The sequence below is a fragment of the Cucumis melo genome, chromosome 3 (genome assembly GCF_025177605.1).
Source record: "Cucumis melo cultivar AY chromosome 3, USDA_Cmelo_AY_1.0, whole genome shotgun sequence".
NCBI lineage: Eukaryota > Viridiplantae > Streptophyta > Magnoliopsida > Cucurbitales > Cucurbitaceae > Cucumis > Cucumis melo.
This window is the reverse complement of record NC_066859.1, coordinates 27,708,901-27,729,020: the sequence shown is the minus strand read 5'-3', so window position 1 is coordinate 27,729,020 and position 20,120 is coordinate 27,708,901. Positions and strand designations below refer to the sequence as shown.

At 30.8% G+C, this 20,120-nt stretch overlaps 2 protein-coding genes across 10 annotated transcripts; one reads left to right on the top strand and one right to left on the bottom strand.

Annotated features, from left to right (window-relative positions):
• The first annotated feature begins 324 nt into the window (after window positions 1-324).
• Window positions 325-9,918, top strand: LOC103488183 (probable transcriptional regulatory protein At2g25830). 8 transcript variants are annotated; one of them, XR_007819507.1, is made up of 10 exons: window positions 325-493; window positions 586-746; window positions 1,146-1,207; window positions 1,512-1,668; window positions 1,750-2,027; window positions 2,219-2,339; window positions 5,762-5,894; window positions 7,201-8,074; window positions 8,720-8,842; window positions 9,160-9,918. XR_007819507.1 is itself a non-coding variant. In XM_051082260.1 (8 exons), the coding sequence occupies exons 1-7, from the start codon at window positions 403-405 to the stop codon at window positions 5,852-5,854; spliced, it is 963 nt and encodes a 320-aa protein (XP_050938217.1). In that variant the 5' UTR covers window positions 325-402; the 3' UTR covers window positions 5,855-5,894; window positions 7,201-8,228. The 8 variants fall into 8 exon arrangements, 4 of the variants coding, with proteins under 4 accessions (XP_050938217.1, XP_050938215.1, XP_050938216.1 ...); XR_007819506.1 differs by having other exon boundaries at window positions 8,720-9,574; window positions 9,667-9,918; XR_007819509.1 differs by lacking the exon at window positions 9,160-9,918 and having other exon boundaries at window positions 7,201-7,305; window positions 8,720-8,975.
• Window positions 7,165-10,973, bottom strand: CCD8 (carotenoid cleavage dioxygenase 8 homolog B, chloroplastic). Of its 2 annotated transcripts, none has more exons than XM_008446792.3 (6): window positions 10,650-10,973; window positions 9,080-9,823; window positions 8,735-8,925; window positions 7,905-8,094; window positions 7,701-7,803; window positions 7,165-7,547 (listed from the first exon to the last, which is right to left on the bottom strand). In XM_008446792.3, the coding sequence occupies exons 1-6, from the start codon at window positions 10,926-10,928 to the stop codon at window positions 7,402-7,404; spliced, it is 1,653 nt and encodes a 550-aa protein (XP_008445014.1). In that variant the 5' UTR covers window positions 10,929-10,973; the 3' UTR covers window positions 7,165-7,401.
• Window positions 10,974-20,120: the final 9,147 nt, after the last annotated feature.

The window sequence follows — 20,120 nt, the reverse complement described above, 5'->3', positions numbered from 1 at the left end:
ATCCTTTGTTAATCAATCAAAATATAGCTTTTATTTATAGATTTGAACGTGAATCTCATGTATCAATATGAATGCAGAACATAAGTAAACAAGTAAACCAAATCACATGAAGCAACTTTTAGAACTCCAATGGATTTATTTCCGTTGCACCTCGGTAAAGATAGTTTTGAAATACGATGGCCTTGGGCTGATTGGTGCATTAAAGGATCAGCTCAAGCCCAAAAGAAAAGAACGAGGCCCATACAACAAATTCGAATGATACTCCGACATGTCGCTTAGATTTCAAATTCAAACTACACGTCGTTTATTGAGACGAAGCAATATAGGCTTAGCACAGTGCAAAACTGCAGAGGCCGCCATGTCAAAAGCTTCGCTCTGTGTCAAACACGAAGCTGCTACAATATGGGTTCGCTCCGACCATTTGGAGTAATCCTTCAAAAGTTCTCCCTACATTCGATCATTCACAAATCCCCCCGTTTCTTCCATCCTCACAGTCTCTCTCTCTCTCTCTCCTTATCTCTGTACATCTTGAATCAGTGTCCATGGCCCTTTGAATTGATTTCTGAATTTATTTTGTCAACTTAGGTAATGGGTTGGGTTCATCATCATCATTGGCTGCCGTAACATCAAGTTCTCCTTCGTGGGCTTTTGATAGTAAGCTGAAAAGTCGTGGTAATCAAGTGCGAAGGATATGGATGTCTCCGGTTTGTATGGGCAGGCGTTCCTGCAAGATTGCTGGCCGGAAGGTACCTGCTTTTCAATCTTATCACGATCTTGTTTTTTGGGAGAAAATCTTCCATTTGCTCAGTGAAGGGTAAATGTTTATTTGATTATCGGCGATAGTAACATCATTACTCTGATTTCTGGGTAGTCCTGTTATGGTGGTTTTGCTGGTTGCATCACTTGCTTAGGTGGTTGATGAGCATAAATAATTCGGACTTGTATTTTTTCTATATTATGAGTCGGTAACACTTCATTTTCTGTTTGATTTTATCCAATTGGCTTTCTCATGTTGGAGTTTAGACTAATTAGTAGTTATGATGTGTCTTTTAGTGATACTTTGAAGTATGTCTGATGATTGTGTATGTTTTGTTGGTGATACTGACCTTTTAGATAAGTTTCTTAGTGTGCTTAAATACATGCAGGGTGCTCAGGATGCAAAGAAGGCAAAGCTTTATGCTAAGATTGGAAAGGAGGTTGTTTCTGCGTAAGTAGCTGCTACTTCTCCTTTGAGGAACGATTTTCATCATGTGTAAAATAGTTCTCTTAGCAGTTATTGACAAATGTTTGGTTATGGCTTTCAATAACAGTTTTGAGCTTATTAAGCTCTACCATTTTTGATTCCCTGACATCTACAATGTCAGCCAATATGGCAATAAGAGCCTCCAGGAGCTTGAATTGGCTCTTTTTCATTGCCTCAGTCATGACATTACGTATTGATCTGTATATGTCTTCTTGTAGCACAAATAATGAATTGCTCTCATATGTACATTCTTTACTTCATGATATAGCGTTAAAAGGGGAGGAACAAGCCCCACATCCAATCCCCTTCTGACTGCCCTACTTGAGAAATTTAAGGAGCTTGATATTCCGAAAGAAATTTTTGATCGCAACATTAAGAGGGCTTCTGAGAAAGGACAAGAGGCTTACATAGAGAAAACTTACGAGGTTTTCAGTTAGCTAGTGATATTATCTTCAGATTTTGAGTTGAAAAGAACATATTATTAGCTTTAACACGCATCTCTACAGGTATATGGTTATGGCGGTGCTAGTATGGTTGTTGAGGTCTCAACAGATAAGATAAATCGCTCAGTGGCAGCTGTTAGAGAAGTATTGAAGGACTATGGTGGAAAGATGGCAGATTCAGGATCTGTTATGTTCAAGTTCAGACGTGCTCGAGTTGTGAATGTTAAGGCCTCTAATGTTGACAAAGACCAGCTTCTCAACATATCTCTAGATGCGGGTGCAGAAGATGTTATTGAACCTCCAGAATATGAAGATGATACAGAAGAAGATAAGTCGGAAAGGTAGTGTCTCCACACATTATCAATACCCTTGTTTGATTCTTTAATACACAGTGGTTTGGTTGTTGATATGGCTGTAGTAGTAACGGAACACGCTACACCTTATGGACATGTATCTCAGATGGAAAATCTTTCTTTGTATATTCCATTTTATGGTTATTCTGACAGAAAGTTTATCTCTGTTTTTATCATAGATATTACAAAATTGTGACTTCCACGGAGAACTACTTAGGAATACTATCCAAGTTACGTGAAGAAAACATAAAGTTCGAAACTGACGGTGGTTCTGAGCTACTTCCCATAAGCTCTATTGAGGTATGTATTGTAACGTGTGTGTGCCTTATTGCATAACTTTAAATTGCTTCAAGTTGTTTCTTCTCCTCAATTTACAGTTTGTTGGAAGGTTTAATACTTTAAAATTGCAAATTTCAACTTGAAACGAATTATTAGATTAGAAGATGACAAAGGCTTAAATTAATTGTTCAGTCAATTATTTGTAACTTTTGATAAAGGTTTCGGAGCACACAATTTAGATTTAGTGCGCATTTGCATGATACTTCAATCATAGTGGCATCAATGGTAATTGGATTGTTGATTGTTTATTTTAAGAATAATTGTAACAAAAAAATTTTACAGTTTACACTTCATGGCAAAAATTGTGTGTAGTGGGTTTTTGCAATAAAGTTTGTTAATATTTTGTCAATTTTGCGGTTTTTGACAATTCCTCTTGTTGATTATTTTTTTCCTATAAAAAACAAATTATTTCATTGACTAGTAAATAAAATTCTAAAAAATGGAGGATCCTCTGTATAGGAAGATTACCAGAAAAAAAAAAAAAAATCAATGGGGGTAGAAGAGAAACAAGGCTATGATTACAAAACGGTGGAGATAGTTCACCCCAATATTAGAGCTATAAAGCAGTGGAATCAATTGAAAATTTAATGCCCTGTTCTTGTTTTCTCAGATAAAAAAGTTCTACCATTCTAAAAATAAGCACAAATAACATGAAACTATAATATCTTTTTCTCGTTCTTGAAAGGATGGCCGGTGAAATTGAGAGACTGAAAGATAAGAGGGAAAAAATATCCACGGCAGAGCTATGCCAATGAAAAACGTTAATGTTAAAATTCCAAAAAGCTATAGTGAGCATAGATGCAAGTGACGAAGATGTGAATGGTAGTCTGTTAAGTGAAGTCGCTTTACAAACAACTCAACGGTTAGGGGAGATAGGAATCCACGGGATCTTCCTTGGAGCTTGTCATAGGTGTTTAAAAGCGACTGGATACCTTTCCTTCCAAATAGATTAATACAACTTCATTTATCCTCTTCCAAAAACTGCATGATATCAGATTTTTTGGTTGGGTTTGAGAATTTCGTGTCTTTTTCTTTTGGGTTTCGTCATAATTTGACCAATAGGGAAACAACGAAGATCACCCCTCTTCTTTCTTTGGTTGAGGGGTATAGCTTTAGGGAGGGAAAGAGAGATGTTCAAGCTTGGAGTCCTAATCCGAGTAAGGGATATACGTGTAAATCCTTGTGTAGTTTGTTGTTGGATCCCTTCCCTCTTAAAGAGTCTGTTTTTAACGTGGTCTGGAGGACTAAGGTTCCAAAGAAAGTTAGGTTCTTTATCTGATAAGTCTTGCTTGGCTGGGTAACGCTGTTGATAGGTTTGTTACGACTTCACTTTTTGGGCCTTTTTGTTGTTTGCTTTATTAGAAGGCGGATGAAGACCTTAATCACCTTTTTTGGGATTTGTTAGTATGCTCAAGCCACGTGCAGTTTTTCTACGCAGGAATTTGGCATTAGCTATGTCGCCCACAGGAGCATTCGTGCAACGATTGAGGAGTTCCTCCTCCATCTGCCCTTCAAAGATAAAGGGGTTTTTTTTAATGCTTGTTGGGGTGTGCTGTTGTATGGGACATTTGGAGGGGAGGGGAGGGGAATGACCAGGTGATCTGTGGTAAGGAAAGGGACTATAGTGAGGTTTGGTCTTTGATTAGATTTCACGTATCCCTTTGAGCTTCGATTTCAAAGATTTTTATAATTATTCCATTGGTAACATTTTACTTAGTTGGTCCCCTATCTTTTAGATGGAGTGCTTTGGTGGACTGGTTTTTTGTATGCCCTTGTATTCTTTCATTTTTTCTCAATGAATGCTGTTATTTTTATTAAAAAGAAGTAGATTGATACAACTATTCTTTGGCTCTATTTGTTTGTAGCTATAGCAAGAGCTCTTCTCAATGACTTTGAGGTGAATATACCATCCTTATCAATGTTACAAACCCACGTGTCTTCTTGGTTAGTGAGGATGACTGAGGATAGCAGGTTGGATAGGCAAGCCCATTCCTTGATTTCATCTTCTTTAAGACCTCTTCCTAGATATAGGTTCCAATAGGCATTTTCAGTGGACCATAAATCAGATATGGATGCTTCTTTGTTGAGTGTGAGCGGAAATAGAGAGGGGAAGTCAACACAGTATTGTGCCCATACCAACTTTACCAGATTTGTGTTTGTAAACTTGATCCTTCGGTTTCTCAATGCAAAGTGTAGGATTGATTTATAATGCTGTTGTCGCATCATGAATTGGTATAAGAATTCGGGGACAAGAGAGTGGGATAAAACTACGTAAGGTCAAATCTCTCAAGTAAAAATGAAAAAAATGAAAGAGGAAAGATATGGCGAACATTGTTCTGAAGATGATTTGCTAGAGGAGTTGGATCTTTAAAGGAAATTTAGACTCATGATTCTTGAAATGAGAAACATTGCTCTGGAGACTACTTGGTCACAGAATGTTATTGAGTTAATGAGTCGATCTATATTTTTTTCTTCAAGGCCCTCCGACTTAAGTTGTTAGTTATATTATATAATTTGAATAACCTTCAAATGGCTTAAAACATACTCTTTATTGAGTACTAACTCTTAGATCCTTCTAGGTTATGATAGCTTCAGATCAAACATCATTATCCTGTGGTAGGATGTACAAGAATAAATCTTACTTTTTAGTTATCTTCCTCTGCTTCGATAGGCCTTGAAAAGGTATACAGAAAGAAAAGGAGGAGTGCAGGGGCCTCAACCACGACAAGAATATCAAAAGAGTGTTCAATCAGTAAAGTCTACTTAAGAATGGAAAAATTAGCTCAATAATTACTATTGACCTGCTAAGGTAGCTAAAGCCAATTGAGTGCTATTTCAAAGAGTTCAATTTTGCCTACAGATAAGAAAGATAATCTAGCGCTGACCATCTTTATTTAATAGAAGAGAAAAATGTAGGGTAAAAAAGGAAGTATGGCATTTCTTCTAAAAGAAAAAAAGGACAGACTCCCAATGACCCATTGGTGTATTACAAGACAGATCTTGAATTTGACATAAGAGAAGATAGGCAATAGTTGCTAAAAAAGGAAGTTTAGCTACACCAACTTTCTATGGGAAAACTTCACATCTATTATGATAAGGTATTAATCTAGAGTAACGTTAGTATGGAAAAAGGTTTCAACTATTCAATAGGAATCAATTTGGGTGAGTTTTTAAGACTACAAAAGTCAAGTTTTGAAAATTAAGTTCAAAATGTCAAAACCCAATCCAGTTTCCTTTTTTTCTTTTTTTTTTTTTTTGGTGCATGTATGTTTGCGCTCAAGGGGTCCTCAATTTGGCACTTAAAATCTTCTACTTTAAAATAAGTAACGTTTTTTCAGTAAAGGTTCAGTGCTCTGCCAAGTTGTGACATTATTGAGTTTCAGGTGGATGATGAAGCTATGGACTTGAATAAAGAACTAATGGACAAGTTGCTTGAACTCGATGATGTCGATGCAGTTTATACTGATCAAAAGTGAATATTTCTTCTTCTGTAATATCCAATCAACATGGAGAGAGGTAATTTACTCTCCCATATGTTGGATTTGTGGTTATGATCTTAATTTCGTCCTGTCACCTCAAAACTCGAAAACTGATAGATCTTACTGAGATGAGAGATTTTTTTAAAATTTTGTAAGGGTTATTTATGAACATTCTTTACTACATTTTGAGGGTGAGATTATCTATTTCCTCTCTAGTTTCAAGACTTAAAAAATCATTGTAGAATAATATTCATACAAGAGTGATTTCGATGCCAATTATTGTGATAGGGACTGGGGAACTGGGGGAAGATTCTTGTGGTAGCAACTCATAGCAAGTATAATTCAAGGCTTGCTTCTTGATTCTATTGGAAAATGGTCTTGCTCCACAAGTTTAATAATCATTGATTGTTTGAATGAATCACGCACTCACAACATTTGACGTCAGAAAAGTTGTATGATAAATATTATATGATCCTCACAACTTAAACTTACTATTTCTAGTGCATTTGAGATTATTGCTCTCTTTTACTATTTGGCCAATCTATGGTGGTGAACTAAGTTTTGCCATACCTTGGTGCATCCTTGGGCCGAATCTATTATTTTCTCGTCCATTCTAACCATGCAACAAAAAAAAAATTAAAAAATATTTAAGAAGAGGAAAGAAATGACAAACTAAGGTTAGACAACTGGGAGGGCTGGAAAAAGATGGGTGCTATCTAAGATGCACCTATGTATCTTTCCATTTACAATTTGAAAAAACAGATGCTTTCCCCATCTCTCCTCCCAAGGTATAGATATTCAAGATTCTTGACCTGGAACTAATTCCTAGTCAACAATATTCGTTTCCAAAATCCAATCATTATATGAGATTCATACTTGATTGGACTAATAAGGAGGCACACGTGGGAAATCTCTAGACCACAGGACTTCGCTTTTTGGAACTGTTTTTAGGAACGTCTGAGAATTCTGCTTGTTTTTTCTTCTGTTTATATTTTCTCGTACTTCTAACCTTTTTTTTAATTCCTTTACATGTAGTAGCAAGGTAGTTATAAATCTTTTTATTATATCAACTCAAAACTGAAATTATAGAAAATTACGTATAAACTCAAATACGATTTTTTTCAAAAAGTGAAGTATGGGAAGACTTCAATATTTTTGATGGATTCTTTATACTAATGAGTCATTATCAATAGATTCATAAAGAAAGTTGTCAATAATGATACTTAACATTGCCATTACTAAAATTGTGTTGTCATCTCCTGGAAACTTCCTCTCTGTTGAATCCAATCTAGAGATTCATGGCCATCTTGTACAAAGCAAAGTTGCATATATTAATTTCACAGGTCTAAACTGAAGAGAAACTGATGAATACATGAGGAAGAAGAGGCCTACATTTTGTACAGGTACAAACAATCTACGTGGCTGCACCATTAGTCGCGTCGCCACATGTACGTATTTCTTACCCTTAACTGTAATAATGTATACATTATGTGTTTTCTGATCCCAATTAATTTAATAAGGTATGCTTTAGTATTGAAGTGATCCTAATTCTTGGGAACCCAGCAACCGTGTAGGCCATAAGGAAGACCATAAGGAAACTTTGCTCTGGCTATCTCTTCAAATGTTGATCCATCTAGTAGTAAAGCATACCCTTCTCCATTTTTCCCACTGACCATAGAGATCACCACTCCTGCACCCACGTGAACACATTTCAGACACATTCCCTTTCCCTTAGGAATACGGTTTCATACATTAGTTAAAAGTGAAGATCACGAGTACGAGACCTTCAAAGTGGTATGTTCATTTGTTTTATTCACTTAGAGGATGATATAAAATGACTCACCATCATCTTCTTCGGTTGCACCCGGTCGAGCCACAAAGAAAGGCTCGGAAGGGACAGTGCCCTCCTCATACCAATTCTTGGCCATCTTCTTCACCAAATCGATCTGAAACGAACAAATTCATAACAAGGATAAAGTGAATTTGTGGGTCGAGGAAGAAGATAAAAAAGGCAAAGATGAAGCATATAGGTCAGGGAAAAGGGCACCTTGGTAAGTGTGTTCGGGAAATTACAGGGTCTTTCGGCTCCACAAGCATAGGCATATCTATATTTTTTGCCTAAGTAAGCAGGATTGAAGCTGCACATATCCATTCCTCTGCCATGTTCATCAGGGTCCAATGCTGCCTCCAACTCCCCATATCCACTCCCATCCAGTGGTATTCTGAACCTTCCAACTCTACAAAATTTCCATTTCTTAATTATTCATCTCATTCCTAAAACATCTGCAAATTTACGTGTTGTTTGACATGATTTGAGAAGTCTAAATCAAAATTAGTCAAAAGGCTTTATAAAACCAGATTATTATGAATAGTTATTGGTTGGTTCTCTCAAAAGAATTCAACAATTCCGGCTGTCTAAATGTTTGTTTTGTTTTTTCTTTCTCAAATTCAACAATTCCGGCTCTGGAAATTCATTGCTCCCAATTAACTTTGTATATATATATAGCACACTTCCTCCTTTTTCTTTCTCTGCATGCATGCATAAACATACTAAAAGGGGAAAAAAAGAACTCGATGGACCCTTACACAAACTATCCAATTTTGATTGTAAAAAAGTACTATTTAACTACACGGGTAAGTACGAGCTTTTCACATAAAATGATGGTGAAGTTGTAAGTTTGGTCTTTATAGTTTGAAAAAAAGTCAAAATTTATTTTCTTACGGTTTAATAAAATGTTTACAAATAGTTTTATTGTGGGGACTATTTATAAAGCTTTTATTAAACCATATGGAATTGAATTTATTGATTTTCAATTCATAAGAATTAAATTTGTAATTTATACCGTAAGGAAATATGTATAGGTAGACTAAACGAACCTGGCATCTGGAAGGGGATATTTGAGAGAATCACGCAAATTATGAAGCCTAAGTCGGTCTAAGATTACAGGATTGGCGTTATGTTCGCAACAATCAGCAATCACAGCAGTAATCCTTCCCTTTTCATCCCTCTCTTCATATGCATTTATGAAATGAAATGTAATGAATAATGGCACTTCTACACTTGCCACCTGCATCATGCCGTTGAAAACCATGCATTATTATAAGTTTATTAGCACAATTAACTTCTTATTATAAGCTTGTGAACTGATGTATGTATGTATATTGTTCAAAATTAAATATTCCAATGAGGTAAAATGAGTTAGAAATTAAGAAAAGACTTACAATGTTTCCACTAGCTTTGCACATGACATGCATAAAGGCTTTGGACTCCGGCCGCCACTCAAACTTGTACAACGGTGTAGGCTCCGCCTTCAGCAGGTTTTGAGCACAATATCTCAACGGCATCTCCGGCACCACCACGTAATTCTCCGTCACTGGAAACGAGTGGACCCAACCCGGGGCTGGCCCACCCTTGCAATTGACTCGACCGATCACCTTCCGCTCGTTCGAGCTTGGTTCCATCCGAACCACCAAGTAACCTGGGTTCAAAAGATCTGGCAACAACGTTAAAAACTCCGAGTCTGTAACAATTGGATGAGCCGAGTGAATCAAACCACCAAGTGAATCACTGTACTCAAACTTTCCCACAGTCTCTAATGTGTCTGGATCGATCATTATAGACCCCTTTTGAGTTTCTGTAAGACAAACAACGCGACCGTCGCCAAGCTTCACAACTCCAGTGTTTGCGTTATCAGTCAGTGATGCACCAGAGAAAAGGTTTGCAAGCTCCCCAACATAAGCAAGAAAATTATCAGCTTTGGGGACTTCAGAAAATTCACGATAACAAATCTTTTGATTCTTCATGGCAGCTTTATAGGCGTTCGATTCAATCTGACGGTGACCGGCAATTAGTCGACCGTTATCAAAGTGAAGCTTAACAATCATCGCATAGCCATCAAAAAGATGCCTAAAGTCATAATCACCAATATTCCATAATCCAGGTCCATTTCTCAAATATGTCCCACTCTGCATGCAAAAAACATAAGAAGAATTATTCAATGTAACAATTGAAGATTAAGGATGTGAACACAATTAATTAAGATAAATTAAGGTTTGAATGAGACATTGGAACCATAGTCTACATCTGACGATTCAATCTGGATGTTAAAATGTTTTGTTCGAAAAAGACAACTAAAAGAATTGTTTTTTAACCTTTTTTTTCTTCGTTAAAAAAAAGAGAGTTTTGTAGGTTATGAATATATTTATTTTTGTAGTGTATTTGTTCTATGAACAAATTATAAATCAATTAAACCAAAGAATATCCATATCTCGATACCTTATATTAATTATGGTAATAGATCAAAATCCTACAATGAAAGACAAGGAATATATGGAAATATGTTATACAATAATAAATATTTTATTTCAAAACAATAATAATGATAATTTTTTTTTGTCTTATTTAAACACACAGTTTTACCATAAAATTGAAAAACTTTCCTGACCCAAAATTCATGCATGTCGAACTATTGGAGTATAATGTTTTAACTTTAATATATATATATATATATATAAAAGAAAGAAAAACAAAATTTCAATAATGATTAATCACTGTGCAAAGTGTTTGAATATAAAAATGTTATATTTATAGTTGGACGACAGTGCCCACCATAGGAATGGAAATTTCTTATTCATATATGACCATGCAATTATCGGACACAAACTATTAAACCTAAGGTTAATCAAAATCACTTTTATAACATTTGATATTCTTTAACATTAATTTTAAATGATTTAAACTATACTTTAGGGTGATTTTAAACAAACGTTAGTAGTGATAAAAACGACGAACCAGCCAACTGGGTAAATGTCCTTGGACGGAGAGTTCTCCTTCCCAACGGTCTTGCCGAATGCTGGTCCATGCAACGTGATTCGGGGCGTCGAAGGTGTCGATCTCCGGCAATGGAACGACGACCGGTGAGGGGGGGCGGACTGGACTGGCTATGCTTCTGATGGTGAAGTTGGAAAGGGTAGGTTTTGAAGAAGGTTGTTGGATAGGAAGAAGTGGATGTTTGGTTTTGAAGTTGAAGGGAGAAATAATGCAGCTTCCTATGGCCATGGAAGCCATCATAAGAGAATTGTTTATGATCTGTGAGAGAGAGAGAGAAGAGAGAGAAAGATTGTGAAGAGACAAGGAAATGAAAGGGAAGGTATTTATAGGGTTTGTTTTTTGTGTAAAATATTGGAATCTTGATTGGTAGAGTTCCATTTCACAACAAGACATTAATTTTCTTTATTTTTTTTATATAATTAAAAACAATTAAATAATTAAATAATTAAATTAATTTTTTTTATTTTAATTTCTCTCTCATGCATGGTTTTTGTGAAGAGAGACCATAGAAATGTTGAATGATAGGAGGCAGTATGCTAAGAAAAACAATTAGTAAAGCCATATTAAAATAATATATATATATATATATATATATATATATATATATATATATATATATATATATATGGTAACTTTATTTTATGTTTATATATGGTCATTAATATAATTCCAAATCCAAGTTCCCTAAGTATGAGAATTTCAGAGGTGATTTGGTATGGGTATTTTTCTATGAAGTTTGAGGACAAATTTTAATTTTTGTAATTAATATATACAAGTGAGAATTATTCAATTAATTATCTATTGAATAATGAATATAATTAATTGAAGATAGATACAATTCATTATTAAATCAAATATAGGTAAGTATTGTTTCCAAAATAATGACATAAGCAAGGATTATATTGGTAATTTATTATTGTGTTGTATACACGAATTTGATATATATTTTCTTTTTGATATATGAGAACTTATTTGAACCTCAAGTAATTAACTAAATTGTTGCATAATTGATTTTGATCCATTTATTTGCTAAGTGTTTAAAATTATATTTATGAATAATAAAAAACTAAGCCCTAAACCCTAAATTGTTCAATAATTTGATTTACCAAACAAAAAAAAGCGAAAATCCCGAATGGGATCTAGTGTGGAAAAAATATTAAAGTCCCATTTGGATTTATTCTTTCTTTTTAATTAAATCTATAAACATTGTTTACACCTACAAAATTAAGCTTTGTTATCTATTTTCTATCATAATTTTAAAAAATTCAAACTAAAATTTGAAAACTAAAAGAATTAATTAAAAAAAAATATTTATGTTAAATTTCAATGGAAATACTCTTGTTGTATTTAAAATTTTTGCAAATCATGGCAATAAATTAGAGAAATAGACACAATTTTAAAAAGAAAAAAACTAATTAAAAGAGACAAATGTTCACTAAATGATGTCCAAATTTTGATCGATATTTATATCAATAATTACATGTAGTTCGTATGTTCAACAACGACGTAAAAAAGTGAGCCATGTTTCTCAATAGATTGATAACATGTTTTGAAGCAATGTTATATTAATAGTAATGTGTTTATGATATATAAACAATATCACTTTCGATTTATTTAGAAATATAATAAATAAAATACCAACTTTATTAACGGCGTTTTGAATAATATTTATTTATTTATTTACCCTTAAGCATCCATTATTATCCACATAAACTCTAGTGTCTATTAATTGGAGTTGACTTATTATTTGTGATAAACATTACACATTCCTTGTGGTAGAAATGATATCGATATAAACTATTGAAGAAATTATAGTGCTAATACTAATAATTAATTAACAAAATCAGCATATATTAATTATACTAATCATGAAAATTATCGTCTAATTTATGAGAAACGTATCTACTCCTCCAAAATTTTTAGAGAGAATATGGTAGAGATTTGCCTTAGGGTTTCCTACCATTCTATGATTGAAGGAAGAGCAAACTAATTTTGGTCCATGAACATTCATTTTGTTCGATTTTAATCCATGTATTTTTATAAATGTTCCAGTTTAGTTCCTTCTGCTGGTTTATTAATTATATTGTTGGTTTTTTAAAAAATATATTATTATATTTTCAATATTTTAATGACATATTCATATATTATATTTTTTTATGGAAAATTTTAATATTATTTAGTCGAATGAAATAAATATTATTAGCTTTTAAGGGTTAAATTTAAGGTATAGAAAGAGAGATCGAATGTTTTAAATATAAAATTAAAATAAAATTTAAAGTATAGGAAGAACACATAGACAGAAATTGAATGTTTTAAATATAAAATTAAAATTGAACAAATTTTAAAATACAAAACATAAATTTTGAGAAGAAATCAAAATAGTAATTTAACAAACAGAAGAAAAAAAGGGTAGTAGTAGTTCTAAAGTCTAATTGATTGTGACGCCATATGGGAATTAAGGTTTCACATCAATTTTAATGATAAACTTTGAATAAAAATAATCACCGTTTTTAATTAACCTCATCATAAGTATTATCTAATCATATCATCCTTTGAAAATCCCGAAGTCGATAATTGTAGCTCTAATTAGGGTTTTGGTCAATTCTCTTCGATCCCTAAATAGGTTTTGATTTGAAAAATCCCATTAATCTCTTATTTTAGATAAATGCATTAATTCAAGAGGTTGTTTTCTATTCCAACAAAATTAACTCATATATATATATATATAATCAAATATTACTTATAAATATTGATAGACTACTGTTCTATTTTTAATAGATATTAATAGAATACTTAAAAAGAACATGCATACAAAAGAAAACCGCAAGCAATCTTAATTGATCGAAATATTATCAAAAGAGAGAACATATACGTAAAAGAGAGAGGGAAAAAACCTTAATTGGGAATTCTATTATCAACTTTTGTTTACATATAGAATTACTGGTGGAATTCCTATTCTTACTTCTGTAATGGAGTTTATAGTGTGGGAATAACATTAGCAAACAATAGAATTAAATTAACTCAAATTTCATCCAAATTCATTATTTATATCCATTTTCATTATATATATTTTACTAATAGTTCTCTTTTCCTTGAAAGATTGAGACTTGTGAAGATAATAATACAAGATTTACTTTAGTTTCGATTTTATTTTATATAAAAGAAAAATAATTCGTCCAAAGATTATAAATAAGTCTCACTAAAGAAGATCATATAATATATTCCTATAAATACTCTATTGGTTAGCAATTGATGTGGCCATAGATCAAACTTTCAACATTAGAAAGAAAAGTGTAAAATAAGTTTTAGCTTATAAAGAAAATTGTAAAATAAGTTTAGCTTATTACAATTATTATCAAACTAAATTTATTTTTGACAAAAATACTGTATTAGAAAGGTTTAGATATTGAAGACGTTTAATTATCTAACATGTTAAATCACTATTACACCATTTTTATAAATGTTGGTTTTTTCCTTATGTAAAATAAAGAGATCATATCTCTAAACTTTTGAGGTCGACGATACAAACTTTAAACTCATTCATCTTCATTTTTCTTGGCAAAATAGACTCTAAAATAAAGAGAATATATGTCGCCCTAGAAAATGAAAAAAAGATGAGTTAGGAAGTAGGCGAAAAAAAAATGAAAAAGAAAATAGAGAATTAGCAAGGAGAGACAATAAGAATGGACAAAGAGTACATTAAAATTAAAAACTATATTAGAGAGTATGTGCATGGCGTGTGCGCGCGCGAAGAAGAACAACGAGCAACTAATTAGTTAATTTAAGATGATACACATTACTAATTATTGATATACAATTAATATATATTTAGGTTGAAGTAGTTTATACTTTCGTGTACTAACGGTATGATCTAAACTATATACTTAAGAAACATCATATTGATCTAATGGTAAAACTAGATATATTTTCGAACAAAGAACCATATATCATTTCCCTCGTTGCAACTACTAGAGTTGAAGTATATAAAGTTACCCAAAGAAATGGCGTATTCTTCACCACGATCTAATGATATAAAAATATATTATTTGGACAAACAATCAAATCCTTTGCTTTAAAATTTTCACAAATTCCTATTTGTCTTTCTTTAAAAATAATTAAAATAATTCTATCTTTTATATAAGAATTTTATCAAACTATTATAACTATTTATATAGTTTTATAAATTCGTAGAGACTAAATTCTAGTTTTCTCCAAATCATCGAAAATATATTTATAACTAAACGTTTTTTTTATATACGTACCAAAATAAAACTATAAATTTTTTGCACGAATCGAAATCACAACCCAATATTACAAGGCTAGTTAGGCTAATAAAACTCAATAAGTTTTTTTTTTTTTTTTTAGTAAAAACTAATTTAAAACGAATATTAGTATATGTTCCAAATATTCCTAATTAAACAAATAAACGAAAAAAAATATTTAATTATGAAAGAGTTAATAATTTATTATGACCCCAAATTGAACAAAACTCCAAAAGAGAGAGATGGAAGTAGAGGAATAAATTGAGAATGAGAAAGAAAATGGAATCAAATAATAGTAAGCTAAGGTATGGGAGAGAGATGGGATGGAATATTTGGCCGTCCAAAGTGGAGAATAATCAAATATTATTTTTCTTTTCAGAAAATAAAAACTAATAAACAAAAACTCTACACATTTTTCCAAACCCTAAATTATGATGTTTTCCATAAATTTAAAAAAAAAAAAAAAACACCCCATAAACTTTTTTTTTTTTTTTTTGGCTTCATAATATTAATTTTGATTCAATTTTACCTTTACCAATTATCCCACTTTTTCTCTTGATTTTAGTCCATACCTCTTATGGAAAGTGGATTCAACCTCAAGTTGATTCAATTTTTATTTTGTGTAATCTTTTCCCTCCCAACACATGTCGTATTTTTAGGTCCTTATGTTTGCCATATCAAAACATGGGGAGAAACTTAGGTTCAACTAATTATAAATTTGGCCCACTACTATAATATTCTAACAATCAAATATATACATACATACATGTATGTATGCATATATATCATAGGTTATTCTAGTGGTAAATAAAAGATATTGATTTTCGCTTGGATCTCGTGTGTCTTCAATTCTCTATCTTCCTTATTCCGTTTGGTTTTCTCAACTTATACTTACTGATGATCAACTCTTTTAATGAGGGCTTTTGTCTCTCTATTTTTGTTCTGAAAAAATGAAAGTCAATAATGAGTTCGATAAGAGGAAATAAATTCAATTCAAGGTAACCATATGCGCCTAAAATTTAATATTCCACGAGTTTTCTTGACACCAAAATATTATAGGATTAGATGAATTGTCTATTAAGATTAGTCGAGATATGTGCTAATTGATCATCCTATCACTTATAAATATAAACAAAAAGAACATAATTTTGTTATAAGAAATACTATCAAATTCGAGGCTAGAGATTTAATTGGTGTCTCCAAATAAATTTAGGATACAAAGATTGTGGATTTTTTTTTTTCTTTTTGAAGATGATAATCAATAGAGATGATGTTCTAGGTTTAATGGAAATATTAAGAAAGTGATTTTTTTTTCTATAAAAGAAGGAAAAAACTAAAAATTGAAAATTGAATTACTGAAAGAAAAAGGTATTGGAAAAAGATATGATGGGTTGAAACAATTTGCTTCCACATGGCAAACAAAAGTGTGTACCTTTATTTCACAATTGGCTTGTCTTTCCAAAAACACACAATTTATTTACAATCATTGTTTTTGTTGCCATTGCCTTGGAAAATATTATTATTATTATTATTATTATTATTATTATTATTATTATTATTATTATTATTATTATTATTATTATTTATTTTCATAATTATATATTAATTAATTATTTAGTTAAAATGGGTAATTGGCTGCAGAATCTTAACGTGGAATTCTGATTTGCCAAATTCTATTTTTTCTTTTCTATATAAAAAATGAATGAGAGAGAGAGTACTCTTTAATATCGAGAATTGCAATCATTTTCCATTTTGACTATATAAATATATTATAGTGCTTTACGATATGTTTGTGTTATGGGAATTTTCTATTCCCACGTATCTATTTTCTTATTATTCTTTACTCTTTTTGTCATTATTTTTTCTCCTCTTTTTAAATGTTCTTTTGAAAAAACAAAACTACTTTAATTCCATGAAATTCTTAGTTTGTATATATATATGTGTGTGTGTATAGTCAATGTTAGGATTTTGTAATTTCTAAATATGTTCGGTTCAATCCAAGCATTTAATTTAAAGCTAAAAAATATATAAAGAAATGTGAAATTCAAAAATCAAAATTCAAAAGAAATATCTCAAAATTGGACATATATATATATATATATATATATATATATATATACATATATATTGGAATCCCTCAACCTTCATGATGAATAAAAAAAATCTTTGAGTGCTTATTACAAAATTTGATGTTAAATGAAAGTAAATGGAGTTGAAATTGAGATGATCAAATAATAATTTTGACAACATAGGTACACTTTGACAATATTTGTGGAATCATTTTAGGAAAAGAAAGTCAAAATATGCATTAGGGATAATGATTATGAAGTAAATATACATTTGATTTATCCAAGAGAAATATTATTCATTTAAATTTACAAAGAGAGAGAGAGAGGTGACAACTGATTTTACAAATGTATCACAATGTGCATTACAAATGATGCCCCTAATTCCTATATATCAAATCGTGACATTTTCTAGCCTATTTTGATGTACCAAGAGTATTCAATTATAATTTTTCTGGCTGGATATGGACATGCATTAATATTGTCCATATATATATTTACTATACACAAATTTTCATATCAAAACAAAAATATTTAATTTTGATATATTTTAAATGGATAGTGTCATCAAATTCTGGTGGATAACAAAAAAAAAAAAAAAAAAACTACAATAGTAATAAAATAGTAATTTTTTTTTTACTATTTTCCTGTATTTATAAATAAATTAACTCGTTTACTATATTTAAAAAGAATCTCGTTAAATTTCATTTTATTTGCATCTTCTTAAAGTAAGTACGATTATTCATATTACTAAATAATGAACTCCTTTGTTAATTAATTATCTTTCTTGTTAGCGATAGAAAAATACATAGTAGTTTCGTTAGTAAGATATATTTTGTTGCTCTCTCAACACGATACATAGATTAAGTTACAAAATTAGGGTAACATATCCACTTCCAGTACGATTTGAAAAAAATCTCCCGACTAATTCTTCCATTAAAACCATCTTGATGAAAAAGTCAATTAGATTTTACCATGTTGGATCATTATAAAACACACAAAATTAATGATGAAAAAGAAGGGTAGAAAATGGGAGAGGTAGTATACAAATGAAATTAATAATGAAAAGTTAGACTTTATTATTATTTTTTTTTTGGTCTTAAATTCAAATTAAATATTGTAAAAGTTAAATGAAGCATTTTTAAAGTAAATATATGCATTATAATATTTGATAATGAAATTAAAGAGATGTAATTAATAATTAAAATAATATTTGGGGTATATAGTAGTGTAGTTGTGTGGTGTGGTCATTAGAGTAATTAAACTAAGACCTTTGTATTTGCAATTGTCTCCTCAATGCTCTCTTTGATTCCCACAAAAATCATTTCCCAACTCTCTTTTGTTTTTGTATATGGCAGACAAAATTAACAACACCCCACAATACACCCAACAATTATATTTCCCCCCCTTTTTTTTTACATTATATTAATTAATAATTAACTTCCCCTTAATCATATCTTATGTTAAATTATACTAATTACTCCATTTAGTGGAGGGTCCAAATACCCTAATTTAATATTCATTATGTTGTCACCCAATTCTAATCTCCACTTTTTCTAATACATTCTTCTTGTCGACTCGTTAAATATAGAATCTCCTCTTATAATAAGATTAATTGTATTGCGTAGGTTTATAAATTAAAATTTTATATTTTGATGTAATATTGAAGGAAAATATCTAAGTAATTTTTTAAAAGAACTAAAAATTCAAAGCTTGTTTATTTTGATTCGACACCAACCCACTAATTCAACGTGTATGTCTAATATCTTTTTTTGCCAATGGATTCAATTAAATCGAGAATTTAGTTGATATATACATGTCAAAGATCGATTATTTCATTTCTCTCCAACACAAATTGATTCTTTCGTATTTCTTTTCTATATACATTATTGTTTCAACGTCTTGACTACAAAGTTATGTAAAAAAAATATATATAATAAAAAATCAGACTCTACTTTTATTCAAATATTTGATCTTCATCTTGTCAAATTAGTGTGGCACAATATATTATACTGTCACCATATGTATTTTTGTTGTTATTTTATATAACATTCTTATTAGATTAAAGATTTGGTTTAGTTAATTATAAGCTAAATATTTGGAATTTGAGATATGAAAAGTGGGAGGAGAATCCACAATAAAAAAGAAAAAGAAGAAAAATTATAATGGGAATTAGGTTTTATTATTTTTGAAAGAAGAATTGGTGAGTGCTGAGATGGGAGACTTTTTTTTTTTCTATTATTAAAAAGAAAAAGAAAAAGAAAACAAAAAAGAAAGATTTTTTTAATTGACAAATTAATGGATTAAATGATTAGGAGTTGAATGCTTTTTACAATTTATTTGACCTTGACTATTTCTTCATATTTCAACCCTCCCTTGATCCTCTCTCTTATGTATCAATTTGTAATATTTTCACATCCATTTGATATGTTTTGTGATTTCATTGCACAATTATCCAATTATAATATTCAACCAATTTTTGTATCAAAATCATTATTCTTTGAAAATAAATTTTAAAAAATCTTATGTACTTAATTTTACATATATAAATACATATATTATGTCTAATAAATATTTAAGTATTATTATCGAAAATAATATAAATTTCATCACGTATTTAATCAAAGTTTGTTTTACATGTGTATAAGTTTTCTTTATATATAAACACTAACGCAAATGAGAGAGATCACATTATTAAATAGATGATATCGAACTGTTTTTCATCTCGTAGTATTTTTCTATTTTTTCTTTACATATGATTTTAAGCTTATTTTAAATAAAAACAAGTGAAAATAACCCATGTGATACACTAACTAGGTTTAAGATTTTAATTATATGATATAACCATAATTTAAGAGCATATGGTCAATTGGAAGAAAAGACCGACACCATATATGAATTTTAGGTATCCGATCATGAACTAATATTTGTTTTGTCATCATCTTTACGAGGGTAAAAATTGTTGAACCACTTTTGTATTGTTTTTCGATGTACTCTCTTATTTATTGAGGTATGATTTGATCTATTTAATACACTAAAAATTAAGATCGTTTGTTTAAAATGTATATATGAATTAGATTTTTCTCCCCAAAATTTTCATCATA